The 17,161-nt window shown below is 43.6% G+C and overlaps 1 protein-coding gene across 2 annotated transcripts; it reads right to left on the reverse strand.

Annotated features, from left to right (window-relative positions):
- Positions 1-1,632: 1,632 nt before the first annotated feature.
- On the reverse strand, positions 1,633-15,615 carry LOC147013176 (tubulin beta chain-like). Of its 2 annotated transcripts, XM_085854830.1 has the most exons (5): positions 15,508-15,615; positions 15,322-15,403; positions 9,713-9,821; positions 5,025-5,135; positions 1,633-2,807 (listed from the first exon to the last, which is right to left on the reverse strand). In XM_085854830.1, the coding sequence occupies exons 2-5, from the start codon at positions 15,376-15,378 to the stop codon at positions 1,747-1,749; spliced, it is 1,338 nt and encodes a 445-aa protein (XP_085710956.1). In that variant the 5' UTR covers positions 15,379-15,403; positions 15,508-15,615; the 3' UTR covers positions 1,633-1,746. The 2 variants fall into 2 exon arrangements, with proteins under 2 accessions (XP_085710956.1, XP_085710955.1); XM_085854829.1 differs by having other exon boundaries at positions 15,322-15,560.
- Between the last annotated feature and the right edge of the window lie 1,546 nt (positions 15,616-17,161).

Below are 17,161 nucleotides of genomic sequence, written 5' to 3' on the forward strand. Positions count from 1 at the left end.
AATTATAGGCCATAAGGTCTATTATTATAGGGGGTAGCTGAAAGCTACTGCCTTATGGCCTATAATAATACAAATATTATAGGCCATCGGGGGTGAGCTATACACATTACATTGATTATCATCAACACATTACACTGATTATCAGATCATATGACATACGATATGATAATCATTCATGAGAATTGTGACACCTCGTACTCACTCACCTTATCGATTCGTGCTGCAGAGCTTATATTAGCTTGGTAGTGATGATGGGTGGCGGAGACTGTTGTTAGTGAAATGAAAATCCTGTTCTTCTTATTAAGCTGTACAAAAATGTTGTTTCCAGCGAGAAATTCGGCACAGATTAATATATTCAATCTGTGAATTTGGATTGTCAACGCAACATGGCGACTTCAGTCGACAGAGGCCGTTGCTGGTCCAGGTTATTATAAGAAGTCCGTGCTGCTGGGTCGATAGAAACACGTGGTTACAGGAGGTGTAAAGATAGAAAGGATACAAGGAAGATTAATAATTTTTGAAGAACAGGTAAGATTTGGGAATGGATGGTTGTAGGAAGAAATCGTGAAGGTGATGGCGAGAGTGGGTCAGGTCAAGTAGAATAAAGATTGTGTGCCGGCAGAGAGAGGAAGAAGGAGGATCGAGACTCGTAGGTATGCAGGGAGAAAGATAGTTTTTTTGTTTTGAATTTAAGACAAGAAACAGTTTAGTTGGGAGGGATGGGGGACGATGGGGAAGTGGAGAAAATAGGTATTGAAGGCAATAGGGAGAGGATACAAATAAAAACGATCATATACCGAAAGGGGAAGGATGGGTCGGCCTCAAGGAACCCGGTAAGACAAGGTCAACAAAACTCACAAAATAGCACGATTTTTGAAACAAAACCGAACTAGGAACACACAGTAACATGTAGGTGAGAAAATAAAGTTAAAACGGGACAAATAACACCCGGAAACTTAACTTTGAGAAAGTCAGCAGAGCCCTGAGAGACCCTGCCGTCGCTCCAAACCCAGAACCTTAAGTCTACACACTGCAATCTATTTAAAGACATCACGCTCAAGCTTTTGCTTATGATGTTCCTTTCTGTGTCATCAGACTTTGCTTATACTGATGAAATTGTGTGTATTTATGTAATGTGTATGGAAATAAATAAATAATGGGTTGAACAGTCTGAAGGTCCAAAGGGTACATTCCAATAGTATTTGGGGTCTTGAGGTGTATAGAGTCTGAAGGGGTCTTCAGGATGTCAAGTGTCAATGGGATCTTAAAAAGCCTAACTGGAAAATGGAGCATCCAAGCTGGGTTTCATGCATTGAAAACCAATACCTGGAACTTCTTGTCATCGGTACAAGTGTTATTCCACTGCACCTCTTCCAATCCAAAACCCACTTATTTGTCAAACATGGTCAAATAAAACCACATTTTTCTGGAAGCAGGTCACCTCATGGATTACTATGGCATCTCACCTGAATGATTGGGTGAAGCTGTCACTTCAAATTCACGTAATTCCCTCAAACCACTTTTCATCATGAATCCTCAAAGCCATTTCACATTATAAACGCAATCTAAAAACACAATTTGCCTGTGAAAGATTTACCAACAGATGCAAACACTGAAACAGGAAAATCAGCATACTTGCGTAACGTGTTTATTTGAGTGCACAAGTCAACTTTGAAGAACAAGGAAAAAAAATAAAAACATGAATAACAAGAAGAGGAACAAAAGAAGAAAAATACAGAAAATGCATCAAGCCAAATCCTCATCGCCTTCATCTTCAAATTCTCCATCATCTTCTGCTGTGGCATCCTGGTACTGCTGGTACTCAGAAACGAGGTCGTTCATGTTGCTCTCGGCCTCAGTGAACTCCATCTCATCCATGCCCTCACCTGTGTACCAGTGAAGGAAGGCTTTGCGTCGGAACATGGCGGTGAACTGCTCTGAAATGCGCTTAAACAGTTCCTGGATGGCCGTGCTGTTCCCAATGAAAGTAGAGGACATTTTGAGACCACGTGGTGGGATGTCACACACTGCAGTCTTTACGTTGTTTGGGATCCACTCCACAAAGTAGCTGCTGTTCTTGCTCTGGACATTCAACATCTGCTCATCCACTTCCTTCATCGACATTCGGCCACGGAAAATGGCTGCCACGGTGAGGTAGCGGCCGTGACGTGGGTCACAAGCAGCCATCATGTTTTTCGAGTCAAACATCTGCTGTGTGAGCTCAGGAACGGTGAGTGCACGGTACTGCTGACTACCACGAGCTGTAAGTGGGGCAAATCCAGGCATGAAAAAGTGAAGCCGTGGGAAGGGAACCATGTTGACGGCCAACTTGCGCAGGTCAGCATTGAGCTGCCCAGGGAAACGCAGACATGTGGTCACTCCACTCATGGTAGCAGACACAAGGTGGTTGAGGTCCCCATAAGTAGGGGTCGTCAGCTTGAGGGTACGGAAGCAGATATCGTACAGGGCTTCATTATCGATGCAGTACGTCTCGTCAGTGTTTTCTACCAGTTGGTGTACCGACAGTGTAGCATTGTAAGGCTCGACCACGGTGTCACTGACTTTAGGTGAGGGCACCACACTGAAGGTGTTCATGATACGATCAGGGTACTCTTCACGGATCTTGCTGATGAGGAGTGTACCCATACCAGACCCCGTACCACCCCCCAGAGAGTGAGTCAGCTGAAAGCCCTGCAGGCAGTCACAGCTTTCAGACTCCTTTCGCACCACATCCATCACAGAGTCCACAAGCTCCGCACCCTCAGTATAGTGACCCTTGGCCCAGTTGTTTCCTGCACCACTTTGGCCTGTACAAGCAAAGACAAAAAAAAAATTCAAGATGAGCATCATTGCAATTCACTTTGTCCAATTTAAACACATACCTCACTTTGAGATGGAATTCCAACAGCTCACACAAGTATCAAATTGACATTAAAATGCAAAATCTGAGTGGTGCTTACTCAGAAGCTTCATACCACAATTGAATGGTTAACTCAGCAGCTCACTGTCAGCCAACATAATTTGTAACAACACCATGTGTAAATATGCCTGTTTGATCAAACACAACATTTTTAAAGGGGAACCCAAACAAAATTTTATTTTCTGAAAACCATTGAAAATTATTAATCATGGTCTAATTTGAAGGGGGGAAAAAAAATTTGAAATGTTTTTGCCAATTACAAAGTGTCAAAAGAAAAGCCAGAGAGTGTTGAATTTCCATTTTGCCAGTGACATTACACTGAGCTCACCTTGATCCAAACGGCGGTTTACAAAGAGAAACAGTACAGGTCAAGCTTTGAGTGATACCGATTCCACAGTCATGAGCAACACTGATGGTTCACAGAATGCTGAAAGTGATTAGTGGGATTTTGAAGAAACTATTGGAGACAAAATTAGCGATGGAAACTCTTTCGGGGGAATTGTAGAACAGAATCGTTTTGAGCCTTGCGTGAGTGATTCAGAGGAAGACGGAAGTGTTCGTGAAGATGAAAACACCGGTCACATGATCACTTCAGTTCAGTCGGGTTTGATTTTCCGTTCAATAAAACGGGAGGGGGTGTGGGATGGTGTTGGGTATTGTGGAGAAGGGTGTGTGGGATGGTGGTGGGTATTGTGGAGAGGGGTGTGTGGGATGGTGGTGGGTATTGTGGAGAGGGGTGTGTGGGATGGTGGTGGGTATTGTGGAGAGGGGTGTGTGGGATGGTGGTGCGTATTGTGGAGACGGGTGTGTGGGATGGTGGTGGGTATTGTGGAGGGGGTGTGTGGGATGGTGGTGGGTATTGTGAAGGGGGGTGTGGGATGGTGGTGGGTATTGTGAAGGGGGGTGTGGGATGGTAGTGGGTATTGTGGAGAGGGTGTGGGATCGTGGGCCCCTTTCCAAGGGAGATACAGACATGAGTAACAACTTGATGTTAGGGCATGGTCCTAATGCCTCATGGCAAGCTTGGTCTGGAGCTGTCTGGTGGTCTCTGAGAAGATTTTTGAATAAAATACCAATATTTGGGGCAAAACAATTTCACCCACTTTTATAAGGGGTGCATCTAGATGGGGAGCACAACCCCATGAGACCTCCTGTCCTGATATCTTACAGCAAATTTGGTTGGGTAGTTTCTGAGATGATGTTTTCGTCAAATGTTAACGGACAGACGAACATACGTATGTACATATGGCCGGACATGGACCCATTCTGAGCTTATTTCGGAGAAATCACCTAATAAACTATTCGGTAAAAACAAGTTTCATGTGGAGACCCGTCATTGTAATTTTTGCACATAAGAAACCATTTTGGCATGGCTTTAATGGTAAATCCCTGGGGTACATTATAATTGGAAACATTCTCTGAATGAAGCTGGCAGAATGGATGATTTCAACATGGGGCTGGCAGATTATTTATATTTGCACAATTTTCTCAATTTTCCAGGAGTTTAAGGAGTTGGACAAGTTTTTTTTGGACGCTCCAGTACTGGAAAATGCTTTTTCGTTTTTCCAAGAGTTTCAAGGACTGTGCTTTGCCATCATGCCAGTCCCCATGCGAGTTCTGCAGTCAACAACAAAATTGCAAATCCCAACATTTTACCACTCAAGATTACCATAAATAATTAACCATGTCAATGCATGCACTTCAATGAAACTTGCAACACATGGACAATATCACCAACACTTCAAAGGTGATGTAGTACAGACTCACACAAGCACAACTGACAAAACAAGTAAAGGCACGCCAGAATAAAGCAGCTTCGTATAAAGGCTGCCACCCCTCAACCAACCCGCACCAACAATCCCATCACCCCGAAGATGCATAAAGTCTCCACAAGTTACCAAGGAGCGTATCCCCACCATATAATCACATTTTATGGTTGGAATATGCTTCTAATTTCTCAAGACTAGATAACTGCATGAAAACAATGTACACACAAGCATTTAAAGCAACTTCTGTTTGTAACGTCTCACACACAAAATATCTCCTTCCCTCGATCAAACTTGTACATAATTGCTTGCAAAGCATGGTATTCTTACAAACTCACCGAAGACAAAGTTGTCAGGCCTGAAGATCTGACTGAAAGGACCAGAGCGCACAGCGTCCATGGTGCCCGGCTCAAGGTCCACCAGCACTGCACGTGGAACGTATTTCCCTGCTGCAAGGTTAAACAGAAGTGAAAAAGAAAGCAAGTAAAATATCATACACCATTTTCAAGCAAACAGCATAGCCATAATGTTCTGCATGAAATGCTCAATTTGATTTGTACAAAAAGACTGGGGTTCAAAACATCTTACTCCCAACTATGGGTTAACACCCAAAATATGTGTTTGACTGCCTCCGATGGCAGCTCGCATAACTGTCACCTTTCTGTTGATAGGCCATAATATTTGGCTGCACCATGGAATGCATGCAGTGGTGCACCATAACTCTCCATCAGAATAAATTCCTCTATTGTGGAGAGTTAAATCTAAAAATTTAAATCAGCTTGTTCTCCTCACACACCCAACATGTCCAACAAGTTTCGTCCAAATCCATCGATAACTTTTTGAGACATCGTGCTAGATATAGTTTTTGGCCATATATCTCATTGGTGAAGAATCACGTAAAAATTCTAGCATCTGGATCTTGAGGAATCTCCTTGCATATCTTGATCTGCAATGCCGGTGTAATGGGCCTACCCTGCAGTGTCACACTTGATGGATTGGAAACGATGTTCCAGACTAATCACCTTGGTCACTTCTACCTTGCACGCTTCTGGAAAGCTTCCTCGTTTCTTCGACTCCATCGAGAGTTGTAGTTGTCATCAGTCTCACCGGTGCGATTCCCTTTATTACTTTCGTTTTGTCTTTATTGATCCCTGCTTGCTCTACTTCTCTCTCCCCCGTTACTCTTTACTTTTTGAGTCCCCCAGACTCTGTATAGAATCGATTGATGAATTTTGTGTGGACAGTGGCTTGAAAACGGGAAAGCAGGGGGGGGCCGAAAAACACCTCAATGGATAGGTTATGAGCTGTAGTTGTGCACCTTGACACTGGTTTTTTGACAGACATGAAGATGCGAGGAAAAAATGGTATTTTTAATCGCGCTAGTATATTATATTGCGAGACGCCAACCATGATGACGCTGCTAGACATCTACTCGCCGAGCGGCAGCACCTACCGCTGTGTATCTATTCATGGCGCCACCTGGTGGTCCTTGGGGACTCATATGTTCAAAAGAACATACTCTTAGGCCAAAAAAAAAAATGTTGCATTGGCGTAACGGGTCACTGAAAAATAGGGTAGGTCGGTCGGGATCTTTTTTTTTTTTTTTTCCTAATAAATCCCTCCCAAAATCTCCCCCGGCTCGAGTACCACCCTTTTTGTCGGAGGGTTCTGTCCGAAACACTTCCGGGTTTTTGCGATCGCGATCGCAATCAACAAGATACTTGAAAACGATAGCAAAACAACAAAAATAGCAATAAAATAGGGTCGGCAAAATTTTTCGATAGCAAAAAAACAAAAAAAAAAAAAAAAAAAGTAGGGTCGGCGGAATTTTTAGGGTCGGGCGGGTTACGCCAATGCAACATTTTTTTTTTGGGCTATATATATATATATATATATATATATATATATATATATATATATATATATATATATATATATATATATATATATATTTAAACATTGCAGATGTTAAAATGCTCCCCTCACCTAACTTGCTTTACACCTCACCCCACTCTTTTTTCTGTTCTATTCGACATGTACTTATGGACTTTACGGTCCATTGCATTTATCATGGACTTTTTGGTCCATTCAACTTGCTTGTGGGTTGTGAATACTTGAGGAATTTTTGGTCTGCCTCATGAGCCTTGGACTTGTGGACTTTCGGAATACTCAAATTGTCATGAACTTGTGGGCTTTATGGTCTGTTTTACTCCCCGTGGCGACCAGTCTGCTCTATTTGTTATGACTTTTTGGACCTTTTAGTCCACACTGTGCACATCACAAATTTCCTTCTTTCCAACCAACTCCTACCCTCCCCCCTCTCCCAACCATCTCACTTGACCTTCTCTTTGTTGATATACACCCCCTACCTTTTACACACAAAATTGCCACATGCATATGCACAGACAACATACTTGTTAACCTTTTCTCACACTCCTTCCTTTTAATATACTTTTCTCTTGTTTTTGGCTCTAAGGATTATGGCAACTTAATCAGCAGTTAACAGAGCCAAGCTATGGTGTTTCTGAGCACTGTTAATTATACAACAGTTTCTGGTCACCTGTTCCATTCTGGCTTGCTAGCATATAGGGACTGCCAAATCTGTCCATGGGTTTTTCTTTCTTTTTTCCATCTGCTTTGGCAAGTTTACACTGCATACATTCAGGGAGGACTGCACAGGTGTACAGTTCTTATGCCTTTGAACTGCTTGATGTTGAAAGATGTTTAATGGCAAACTGGTACGTCTGGTTCTTTGACTTATTTTGATGAGATGAAAACAATTGGGTCACAGTATAAGAAACTGTTAACCAGTCTCGTCTTAAACAGCTAAACATTTTGAGTGTTAGAATTTATTGAACATGAGATACAAACTGAACAGTCATTCAAAACATTTTTTAGGGAACACTGGAGACAGCAAGCAAGTTAGTCCCCCTCCCTCCTCTCATCCACTTTGATTGGAGTAATCATTTAGTGCCTCATCCTAAATTGTCCTGAAATTGTCAGCCCCGGTTGTAACCTGCTACTCGGTAACCATGTAAACCGGTACTGTGCTGTTCATGGTCGGGTCGTCGGCGACTAAACCGGCAACCCCACCCGGGAAACCGGATGAGGAGGGTGTGTGTGGACACCCAGCAGGATTAAAAATAAGACCCGTCAAAGGGCGGAGGAGCTCATGGAAGAGCCAACGGCCATTTACACTCCCTCCTTGGGTTACAGGTTGGTGGTAAGCAAGGGCATGCTCACCGTAAAAATTTAGGCTCCATTAACTTCATCATGGCAGGACAACTTCAACATGGGCAGCAACCAGCCCGTAGGTTGCCGTGGGCGGTACCGGCCTACGTCAAAAACAATGGTAAAAACCCTCAAGCAAGATCGTGAAAGCCTGTCCTTCCCTATGATGGTTCTCATGGACCCATTCAAGCGTTCCAGCTTGAGGTTTGGGAGTTGGAACATTGGTTCAATGGTGGGAAGAAGTATGGAGGTAGCAATGGAACTGAGAAAGAAGAAAGTGGATGTGTGTTGTGTGCAAGAAGTAAGATGGAAAGGAGGCGGAGCAAGATTCGTTGGTGCGATGGGGGTCAGGTATAAGTTTTTGTGGTCAGGTGGTGATGGAGCTGCAGGAGTGGGAGAAAAGAGCAACCGAGTGGAAATGTTATTGATATAAAAAGAATTAGTGACAGGATTCTCGTGGTGGTAATGGTACATGGTAAGCAATTAATTTGTGTGATAAGTGGATATGTGCCGCAGGTGGGACGAGAGGAAGTTGAAAAAGAAAAGTTCTATGAAGATCTGATAGAAGTGGAGAGCACGGGGCCAAAATAATTTTTAATTGTCGCTGGTGACTTCAACGGTCATGTGGGTAAAGATGTGGATGGCTATGAAGATGTTCATGGTGGTTTTAGTATTGGTAGGAGAAATGATGAAGAATAAATATAAATGACCGTTTTTACAGCCATTTTTCCCTGCTGTGCAGGGGTTTGGCTTTTTCTTGAGGCAATGTTTTATGGCCGGATGCCCTTCCTGACGCCAACCCTGGTCGCCTCTTACGACACACAGGGATATGGTACACCTATTCTAACCGGGGCATACACCGGGACCAGTACACTGGCACTCATTTTGCCGACCTCGGAAGGATGACAGGCTGAGTCAACCCCCTGGTGTTAATTCAGCAGCCAACGGGGCTTGAACTCAGGACCCTTGGATCCCAAGCCGCTACCCTAACCACTAAGCCAACACCAGGCTTAGGTAGGAGAAATGATGAAGGAAGTTTATTAGAAGTTTGCATGGAGGTGGATCTGGTTGTCATGAACAGTTGGTTCAAGAATGAGAAAAAGGCAACATTTAGGTCCGGTGGATGACCCCAATAAAGAACACGAAGCCCTCTTTCCCATTGGCCATCAGTATTATTTTACACAGTGGTTTCCAGGACGAAATTCACACATAAAACAAGGAATTACTGTGTGTATGTGTATATGGTTAATGCATATCATTTACCTTAAATTTTTGCAATCTTAACCACATTGGCTTAATCGTTCGAGCTTCCACCGAGAGGTCAGCTGTGCGAACGCCACCAGTGTCATACGAAAAACTAAAAATGGTATGTGCTGGTTCTTTTCTTGACCTTCAACATTTAAAACGATAGAGCATGGACGTACCACAAGTAAGCAACAGCTACACAGACTTGCTGTGACTAAAGGCTTCGTCCTGCACCAAGTTCCTTGTCAGGGAAATAGTTTTATTATTATATGGGAATTCTAATGAAGTATTTATTATTTATGCAGTTCTACTTTCACAGGAATCCCAAGCAAATTTTTAAACCTGTAACGTTTCAATCTTTGACAAACAAAATCAACACAATTCTGGCTCCAACCTCACTCCCCACCCAAGCCCAATATGATTCCTCGAGTTGTTTAAACTGCGAGACCCGAGCAGTCTTTACCAGCGCATTTATGGAGGTGTTAGAGATTGTAATGAAAGGACCATTTCAAATCAATCATCAGGGGACGGTAGAGGAAAGGGAACGCACCAGCAGCCTCATTGTAGTACACGTTGATTCTTTCCAGTTGCAGATCACTGTCCCCATTGAAAGATCCAGTGGGGTCGATGCCATGCTCATCACTGATAACCTCCCAGAACTGTACCAGGAACAGCAATAGGTTATTAAACGTGAAAAAAAATAATAATAATAAAAAACAAACTATGGAACAATTATTTTACAACTCATTGTAAAAAAAGCCAGAGATCACAACATTGATAAAACATAATTTGAAACAATCACATTTCTAAATTGGCCAATTAATTATACAAACTACTGTTATACAACTACTTCAACAGGCCCAATTACTTCAACCATCTCATTGGGTCGGCCACAGGAGATAAATTACCCAAATCTTACAAACCAACTTGCCAAGCCTGACTTTCAAGTGAAGGGGATTCAAGCAGGAATTTGTGATTTGTTGCGACATTTCACCGAGAGATCTTTAACGGCCAAAAGGTAATCCCAGCAGAAGGGACATCTGGCTTAAAGCCCATCCAAGGCATGAGACAGCACATTCATTCATTCATTGACCTGCGTGCAAAGCACCAATCAGAGCCGAGAAGTCATTTTTATAATTAGGCCGAGAATCGAACCAATCACATAGCTCGAGAATCAAGTGCGCTTCCTCTGTACCAACCTGTCAGACGCTAGGAAATATGTTAATAAAATAACTTTAAAGTGACAGCTTACTACATTTTGTCACAAAATGTCTCTTCAGTCTCCCATCAGAGTTTTATATAATCAATTGCTTATCAAGACAAATGCAGCACAAAAATTACACAACTGTGGATACAAGACAAGATCAGTTACAAATGTACTTTTGATGCATCCGAGATGCTTGAAATAGCACACCAAGGTTTGAGCCTCTCCTCACTGACAAACTTGAAAGCAGGAAGAGGTCATTTGGCCCTATAATACATGGGCTTTAACTGAACATCCACAATACTTTATCAGCATGCACATTTCATATGTCATGTCAAAGCAAGGAATTTAGCAAAGATACAAACAATGGTGTACGCTACTCGATGCCATGGTATCTCCAACATCCACAACTCAAACTCAGATGGGACAGCCGGCTTTACACGCACCCACGTTCAAAGGGCAGGATGTACTTTATTTATTTATTTAGCAGGCATTACACAAGGCCAGAATTTGGAATAGACTGCAATTGGGGAGCAAATCAATCAAGCTGATTTTGCAGACGATGCAGTCATCTTTGCGGAGACTTTAGACATCCTTTTGGGGGCCTTCGAGGTGCTGAATGAGGAGTCGGAGCCGCTGGGATTACGGATTTCTTGGGTCAAAACTAAGATCCAGGCTTTCGGTGACAACAAATCTTGGATGCTGCTGTCCTGTCTGTGTCTGTTTGTGGTGAGGATGTTGAGGTCGTGGAGAGATTCACTTACCTTGGCCGTGATATTCATGTCTCTGCTGGCTGCGAGTCAGAGGTCAATAGACGTCTGGGTCGGGCCTGGGGAGTCATGGATTCACTGGATCATGGGGTGTGGCGCTGCCGGTACCTGTGCGGGAGGACGAAAGTCCGAGTCTTCAGGTCCTTGGTACTTCCAGTCTTGCTCTATGGGTGTGAGACTTGGACTCTGACCAAGGATCTGAGACGGAGACTTAATTCCTTTGGTACCAGGTCTCTTCGGAGAATCCTTGGCTATCGCTGGTCGGATTTTGTATCCAACGAGCAGTTGCTGAGAGAGACTCGGATGAGATTTGTTACCTGCATAGTCCGTGAGCGTCAGTTGCGGCTGTATGGACATGTGGCTTGTTTTCCTGATGCTGATCCTGCTTACCAGATTCTCTCAGCGAGGGAGTCTCATGAGTGGAGGAGGCCAGTGGGCCGACCACGTGCCTCATGGTTGCAGCAGGTTGACCATCATCTCAAGGAGATGGGGATGGGCCTGGCATCTGCCTGGGGGATGGCCAGACGGAGGCCCCTGGAGTACCGGCGGAAAGTGGACGCAGCGACGCGCTGTTCTGGCACATGCTCCCATACCTGACCTGACAGTCAAGCTCAGCTGAGCCCACCACACTGTTCATGCACCAGACCGAACACACAGTGAAATGAAGTCAACTGATAAATTTAATGAATGCGGTGTTGAGACAGCACCGACCTGATGGGCCAAATGACCAAGCTCCTTGCAGAGCCATCCCAACCCACAACTCATGGCCCAGAACAGACTTTCTGTGGAGACCACACATCCAAGTGGTAACCAGGCTGGCTTGATCTGACACTCAGGCCATGTGCATAAATGTCAAGAGGCAAAAGCGGTTACAGCTAGACAATCAAAAGGAGATGAGACGTTCACACAATTTTGTTGAGTTCACTCGTCTTCGGTACATTGTGTGACACGAACAATGGCAAGCGAGAAGTTTAGCTACACTCGCTCAAGATTGTTGAATAAACTAGTTCACAAGAAAAAGCCAAATTGTCCTCGATACGAGATTCATCCATTTTATCTTTTGTGGAAAATGTGTATTACCCTCTGCCAGTGAATGTGGGCAAGGTTATATTTTCATCCGTTTGTCTGTCTGTGACCAGGGTATCAAAAAGTTATGGACGGATTCAGACGAAATTTGGTAGACACATTATAAACCGATTCGATTTTGGTGAAGATACGGATCCCATAATTATATTATAAGTCATTCTTCATAATTCAGAGATAAGGCCAAAACAAGCCTGGTATTGGCTTGATGTCTGAGCCCGTCAATTCCATTGAAATAACACCAGGTGGGTTGACTGAGGTCGGCAAAATGAGTATCACCTTACTGGTAACAGGGGGCACTGCATCAGCGGCACAGCCACACTTCCAGAAAATGATGAAACCAGCAGCCACAGGCTACACACAAAACAAAAACGATATATAGCACGATATTTGAAAACATTGAGGAAGGGTAATGATAAAACTTGGTGGATTAGTCGGATATATGTGATAAGAACAAGCCGATTCGATTTTGGTTGAGGTTCGGACCCGAATGTGGTCTATCAGTGGGATACAAAGCAGCAATATATTCACACAAGGGCAACAGAAGCCAATTGATCAAACTGAAATAGCTTTATTGCCGAAGCTAATAAAATTTTACACAGCAACAAGATAGTGGTTGCGACAATAAAATAAATATAAACAAATCAGTGAGGACTCTCAGGCAAACGCTAAGCAGTTTACCAAAAATGTACTTCACCGTTATCACAGAATGGTCTACTAACTAACCATAACATTATTTGGAAAGGAGGAATTGGTAGCACTCACTTGTCGGGTACAAGGAGACAAACCACACAAATACGGAAACCACCGGATTCCCAACAACCCAGATACACAAAACTATCTTCGCACCTTTTGGTTTCGCAACTGCACAAACCCACTTGTGGACACGATACACGTGCAAAAACCACCGGACATCTCAAACACGAAGCTACCGACTCTCCCCCGATGATGTTGCTACGCCCCCTCGGGGCCAATGCTTGTTATTTATGAAAAGTCCAGTCGAAGCACCAACCAAATAGATCTGCAGCAATCACCTTCATCATGAAGACCATTCAATGCATAAAATACCCCGGCCTTGGTTCTGGTCTCACCTTCCTTTACTAACGTGCCATGTCCACACACCCGCTGCTTCCATCACTGTCCATTCGACTGAAATGTCATGACCTCCAAGTACCGTAGGTGAAGCAGGTTGTTTCAGCCCTTTCTGTCCGGTTGTTTGTGTACAGGATATCTCAAAAAGTTGTGGACGGATCCGGATGAAATTTTGTGGATAGGTTGGGCGTGTGACAAGGAAGAACCGATTAGATTTTGGTGCAGATCCGGATCCGACTACGAGAATTTTTTTTCAGTAATTCTTCACCATTGAAAGATAGGGCCAAAAAAAGGATATCCATCCATCGGGACCATACTCTGTGAAGAGCGTTGGTGGTGCCGAAGCAGTCTCTGGATATTGGGAACAATCCTGGACGGGTCGCCACTCTGACACAGTATACCAGCATGCTGGCACTCATTTTGCCAACCTCGGAAGGATGACAGGTCGAGTTAATCCCACCTGGTATTAATTCAACGGCTGAGCGGGATTTGAACTCAGGACCCAAGGATCTCAAGCCCGCCACCCGAACGTGGACAGGTTGGGTGTATGACAAGGAAGAATTTATTCAATTTTGGTGAGGATGCGAAGTCGGATCAGGATACGTGACTTATTTAATTTTTAAAGTGATTCTTCACCATTGATAGGGCCCAAAACGATATAGTAGTGTATACCATAGCATTTCAAAAATGCATTGGGCCCGATATGTTCTCGTGGATCAGGCATTACATGGTGGAGGTATGTGCTCTACCTAGTGTCGTTCTCGTTGTATTTTGTTTGCACCCTTCATTATCTTAAAACACCTTTATGAGATCCCCTCATAATCTTCTCCTTTGAAATCTACAAAGTCCTGTCTCCTTCATAGCCTAATCTACCTAAGCCTGGGATCAATGTCGTCGCCCCCAACATTGAACCCTTCCTCGAAGCCAATCACCAAAACTGGTTTTACACAAGATCCACAAAATCTCATCGAGTCGAGCCTCAAGGTTGGGGGGGGGGGGGATTGTAAACCACGTAATGGACGAGGACTCGTCATCAGCAATTTGATCCATCGATTTCAGGTGAGCAACGAAGGAGGAGGTCACTTTGAACACCAATACAAAATAGAACCCGTTATCATTCATTGATGATTCATTGGCGCTTTATTGCACAACAAAACGTTTTAATTGCAAATGCATCAACGACACGACGTTTTAAATGGAATCTACAGAAAGTATACAAATAAAATATAAATATATAAATAAAGGAAATACAGTATACCCAATTATGTCGAAAATTGGGATTTTACACAACGCCATAGTTTTAATTAAAAAAAAAATACGTTAACTAATTACCCACAGCCATAAAGACTGCCCTCATCTAAATTACAAATGCGCGCCATTACACGCCACCATTTATTTATTTATATTAGCTGCATACATTCAAAATACCAACTGCCAGCGCGACGGGCGGAACTGCCTGCGAAGCTCAATTTGAACACCTTCAGCACGCAAACGCCCATTGGTTAAAAGGCATACCACGTGGCACGGCGCTCACTGAACCGGCACTACGATTGGTCAGTTTGTACCGCAAGCACCACCCACGTGCGGCCGCCATTTCACGCGTCGAAGGCGGAAAATTTGCGATTAAAATCAATTCGTCCGCACAACCTCCTCAAAAAGCAACAATTTTTTTAAAATGTAATTTTAAAACGGCACGAAAGCGAGAAGAGCGTAAATTGAAGTACAGGGCCAAACGTTCAAATGACATTGTTAGCGTTAAATAATTTACATTAAAAAAAATAATAATAATCACCTCAGCTTTTTCATTCAAAACATTACAAAGACCGATACGAGGCGCAAACACAGAAATCCACCCGATTATTAATTTCTTCATACAAGACGAGGCCCGTGATCGGCCACTCCCGCGTAAAAAATAAATAAATAAAACTACTTCAACCTTTAGACTTCGAAACAATCATCGACGACAAAATAATAAAATAAAATAAAATCACACCGATAAATTATATTCACCTTGGCACCGATCTGGTTCCCGCATTGACCAGCCTGCAGATGTACGATTTCCCTCATGATTGACAAGGCCTCTCTCTCTCTCCTTTTTCCTCACACACACAGAGACACAGAGAGACGCAGCGACGAAAATTAAAACCAGTCAGAACACCGTAAAAAAACAAAATACGCTCCCGTATTGTGACTCACAAACTTTATGAGTTCGGTCAAGGCGGACTGGATACCGTCCCACCCGTTGCCCCGACAACCGCACCGCTCAGCCAATGGCGTTTCAGTATAAAGCTGAGGCGTTATAATTATGGGATGGAAATCTAAAAATACGCAGTGCGCATGCGCAGGTTTCCTTTGGCTTTTTTTTTTTATTTCCATACGATTTTCTTCCTCTTGTGCATGCTTCAACCAATTTAAAATTAACTTACGATCTCTATTCCCTGCAGCAGTCATTATGGTACTGATAAAATGTTCACGGCAGCCAAAGGAAAGAACGACCTTGCTCGTCAAATGGTAAACTGAATGATGTATATACATTATACACCGCCTAAATATTAACTAAAGCACGCAGCCATTTCAACTTGGACGTAAAGCCCGCCCGTCTGCATTTCGGGTTTCAGTTAAATATTACAGGAAATCGATCGAATCTTTGTACGTTAATGGGATTCGTGCGTTGTTTGGTGTTTTCTATCCGCAAGAGGAATGAAGCCGGAATGGGTGTCACAACATTTGAGGAATGTTTTTTTTTTACGTGAATGAAAATTATTTTAATAATTGACTCATCCTGTTCGTGATTAATTTTAAAGTGTGTCGCAGTAACCAATGTAACCGAAAATTGTAACCAATGACCATACGAAACATCATCGTGTAATGTTGATCATCCCACGAGAGGGGAGGTCGTGTGAGACCTTATTAGTACAGCACAGCCACACTATGCCTGGTGTTGGCTCAGTGGTGCGGGTGGTGGCTTGGGATCTCAGGGTCCTGAGTTCAAGCCCCGTCGGCCGCTGAATTAATACACCAGGGGGTTGACTCAGCCCCGTCATCCTTCCGAGGTCGGCGAAATGAGTACCAGTTCAAGTGTGTGTACTGGTAGAGGGGCACTGCATCAGCGACACAGTTGTGCTTCAAGAAATGATAGCTGCCATACGACCACCACCAGCATCAGAGAAATGGGAAACCTTCAAAGACCAAATGGGTAGACAAGGAAAGCGACATATCAGTAGATAACGGTTAACTCAATAGTTCGGAGTTCCAACTTCTTTCGTAGACGAGTAGCATCACTGGTTGAGTGCAGTGCCCCCTGAAGGTTAGGGCAGGAGTTTGTTCAGGATGCCGGCGATCGCCCGCCTACTATTCGCTACGGCGTGAAGGACACCGTTGGATATTTCATGTCCACCGACTAATGCCGGTAGATGGGACACCAAGCTCAACGTCCATCCGAGGGAGAGCACACACATTGACGTGTCGCCAGGATGACAATTTGTACCTTTCGAACCCAATATTCAAACCCATACCTCTGGCCAGGCTGAAGAGTTGACATTTTGTAACCCACTGATAGATCGGATCTGAATCCCGACCTTAACCGAAATCGAATCGGATTGTTGTCACCTTCCCAACTCATCCGCCTCGTCTTGTCATAACTCGTCCACAACTTGTTGAGATCTCGTGCATATAATTTTTGGCCCCATCTGTCAATGGTGAAGAATCACTTTAAAAAAAAAATTGGTATCCGGATTCGAATGTTCAACAAAATCGAATCAATTCGTCCTCGTCACCCACCCAACCTGTCCACCAAGTTTCGTCGGAATCGATCCATAACTTATCGTGATATCCCTGTCGTGTCCCTCTT

The sequence above is a fragment of the Eptatretus burgeri genome, chromosome 14 (genome assembly GCF_056783735.1).
Source record: "Eptatretus burgeri isolate ZD-2024b chromosome 14, Ebu_testis_v1, whole genome shotgun sequence".
Lineage (NCBI taxonomy): Eukaryota > Metazoa > Chordata > Myxini > Myxiniformes > Myxinidae > Eptatretus > Eptatretus burgeri.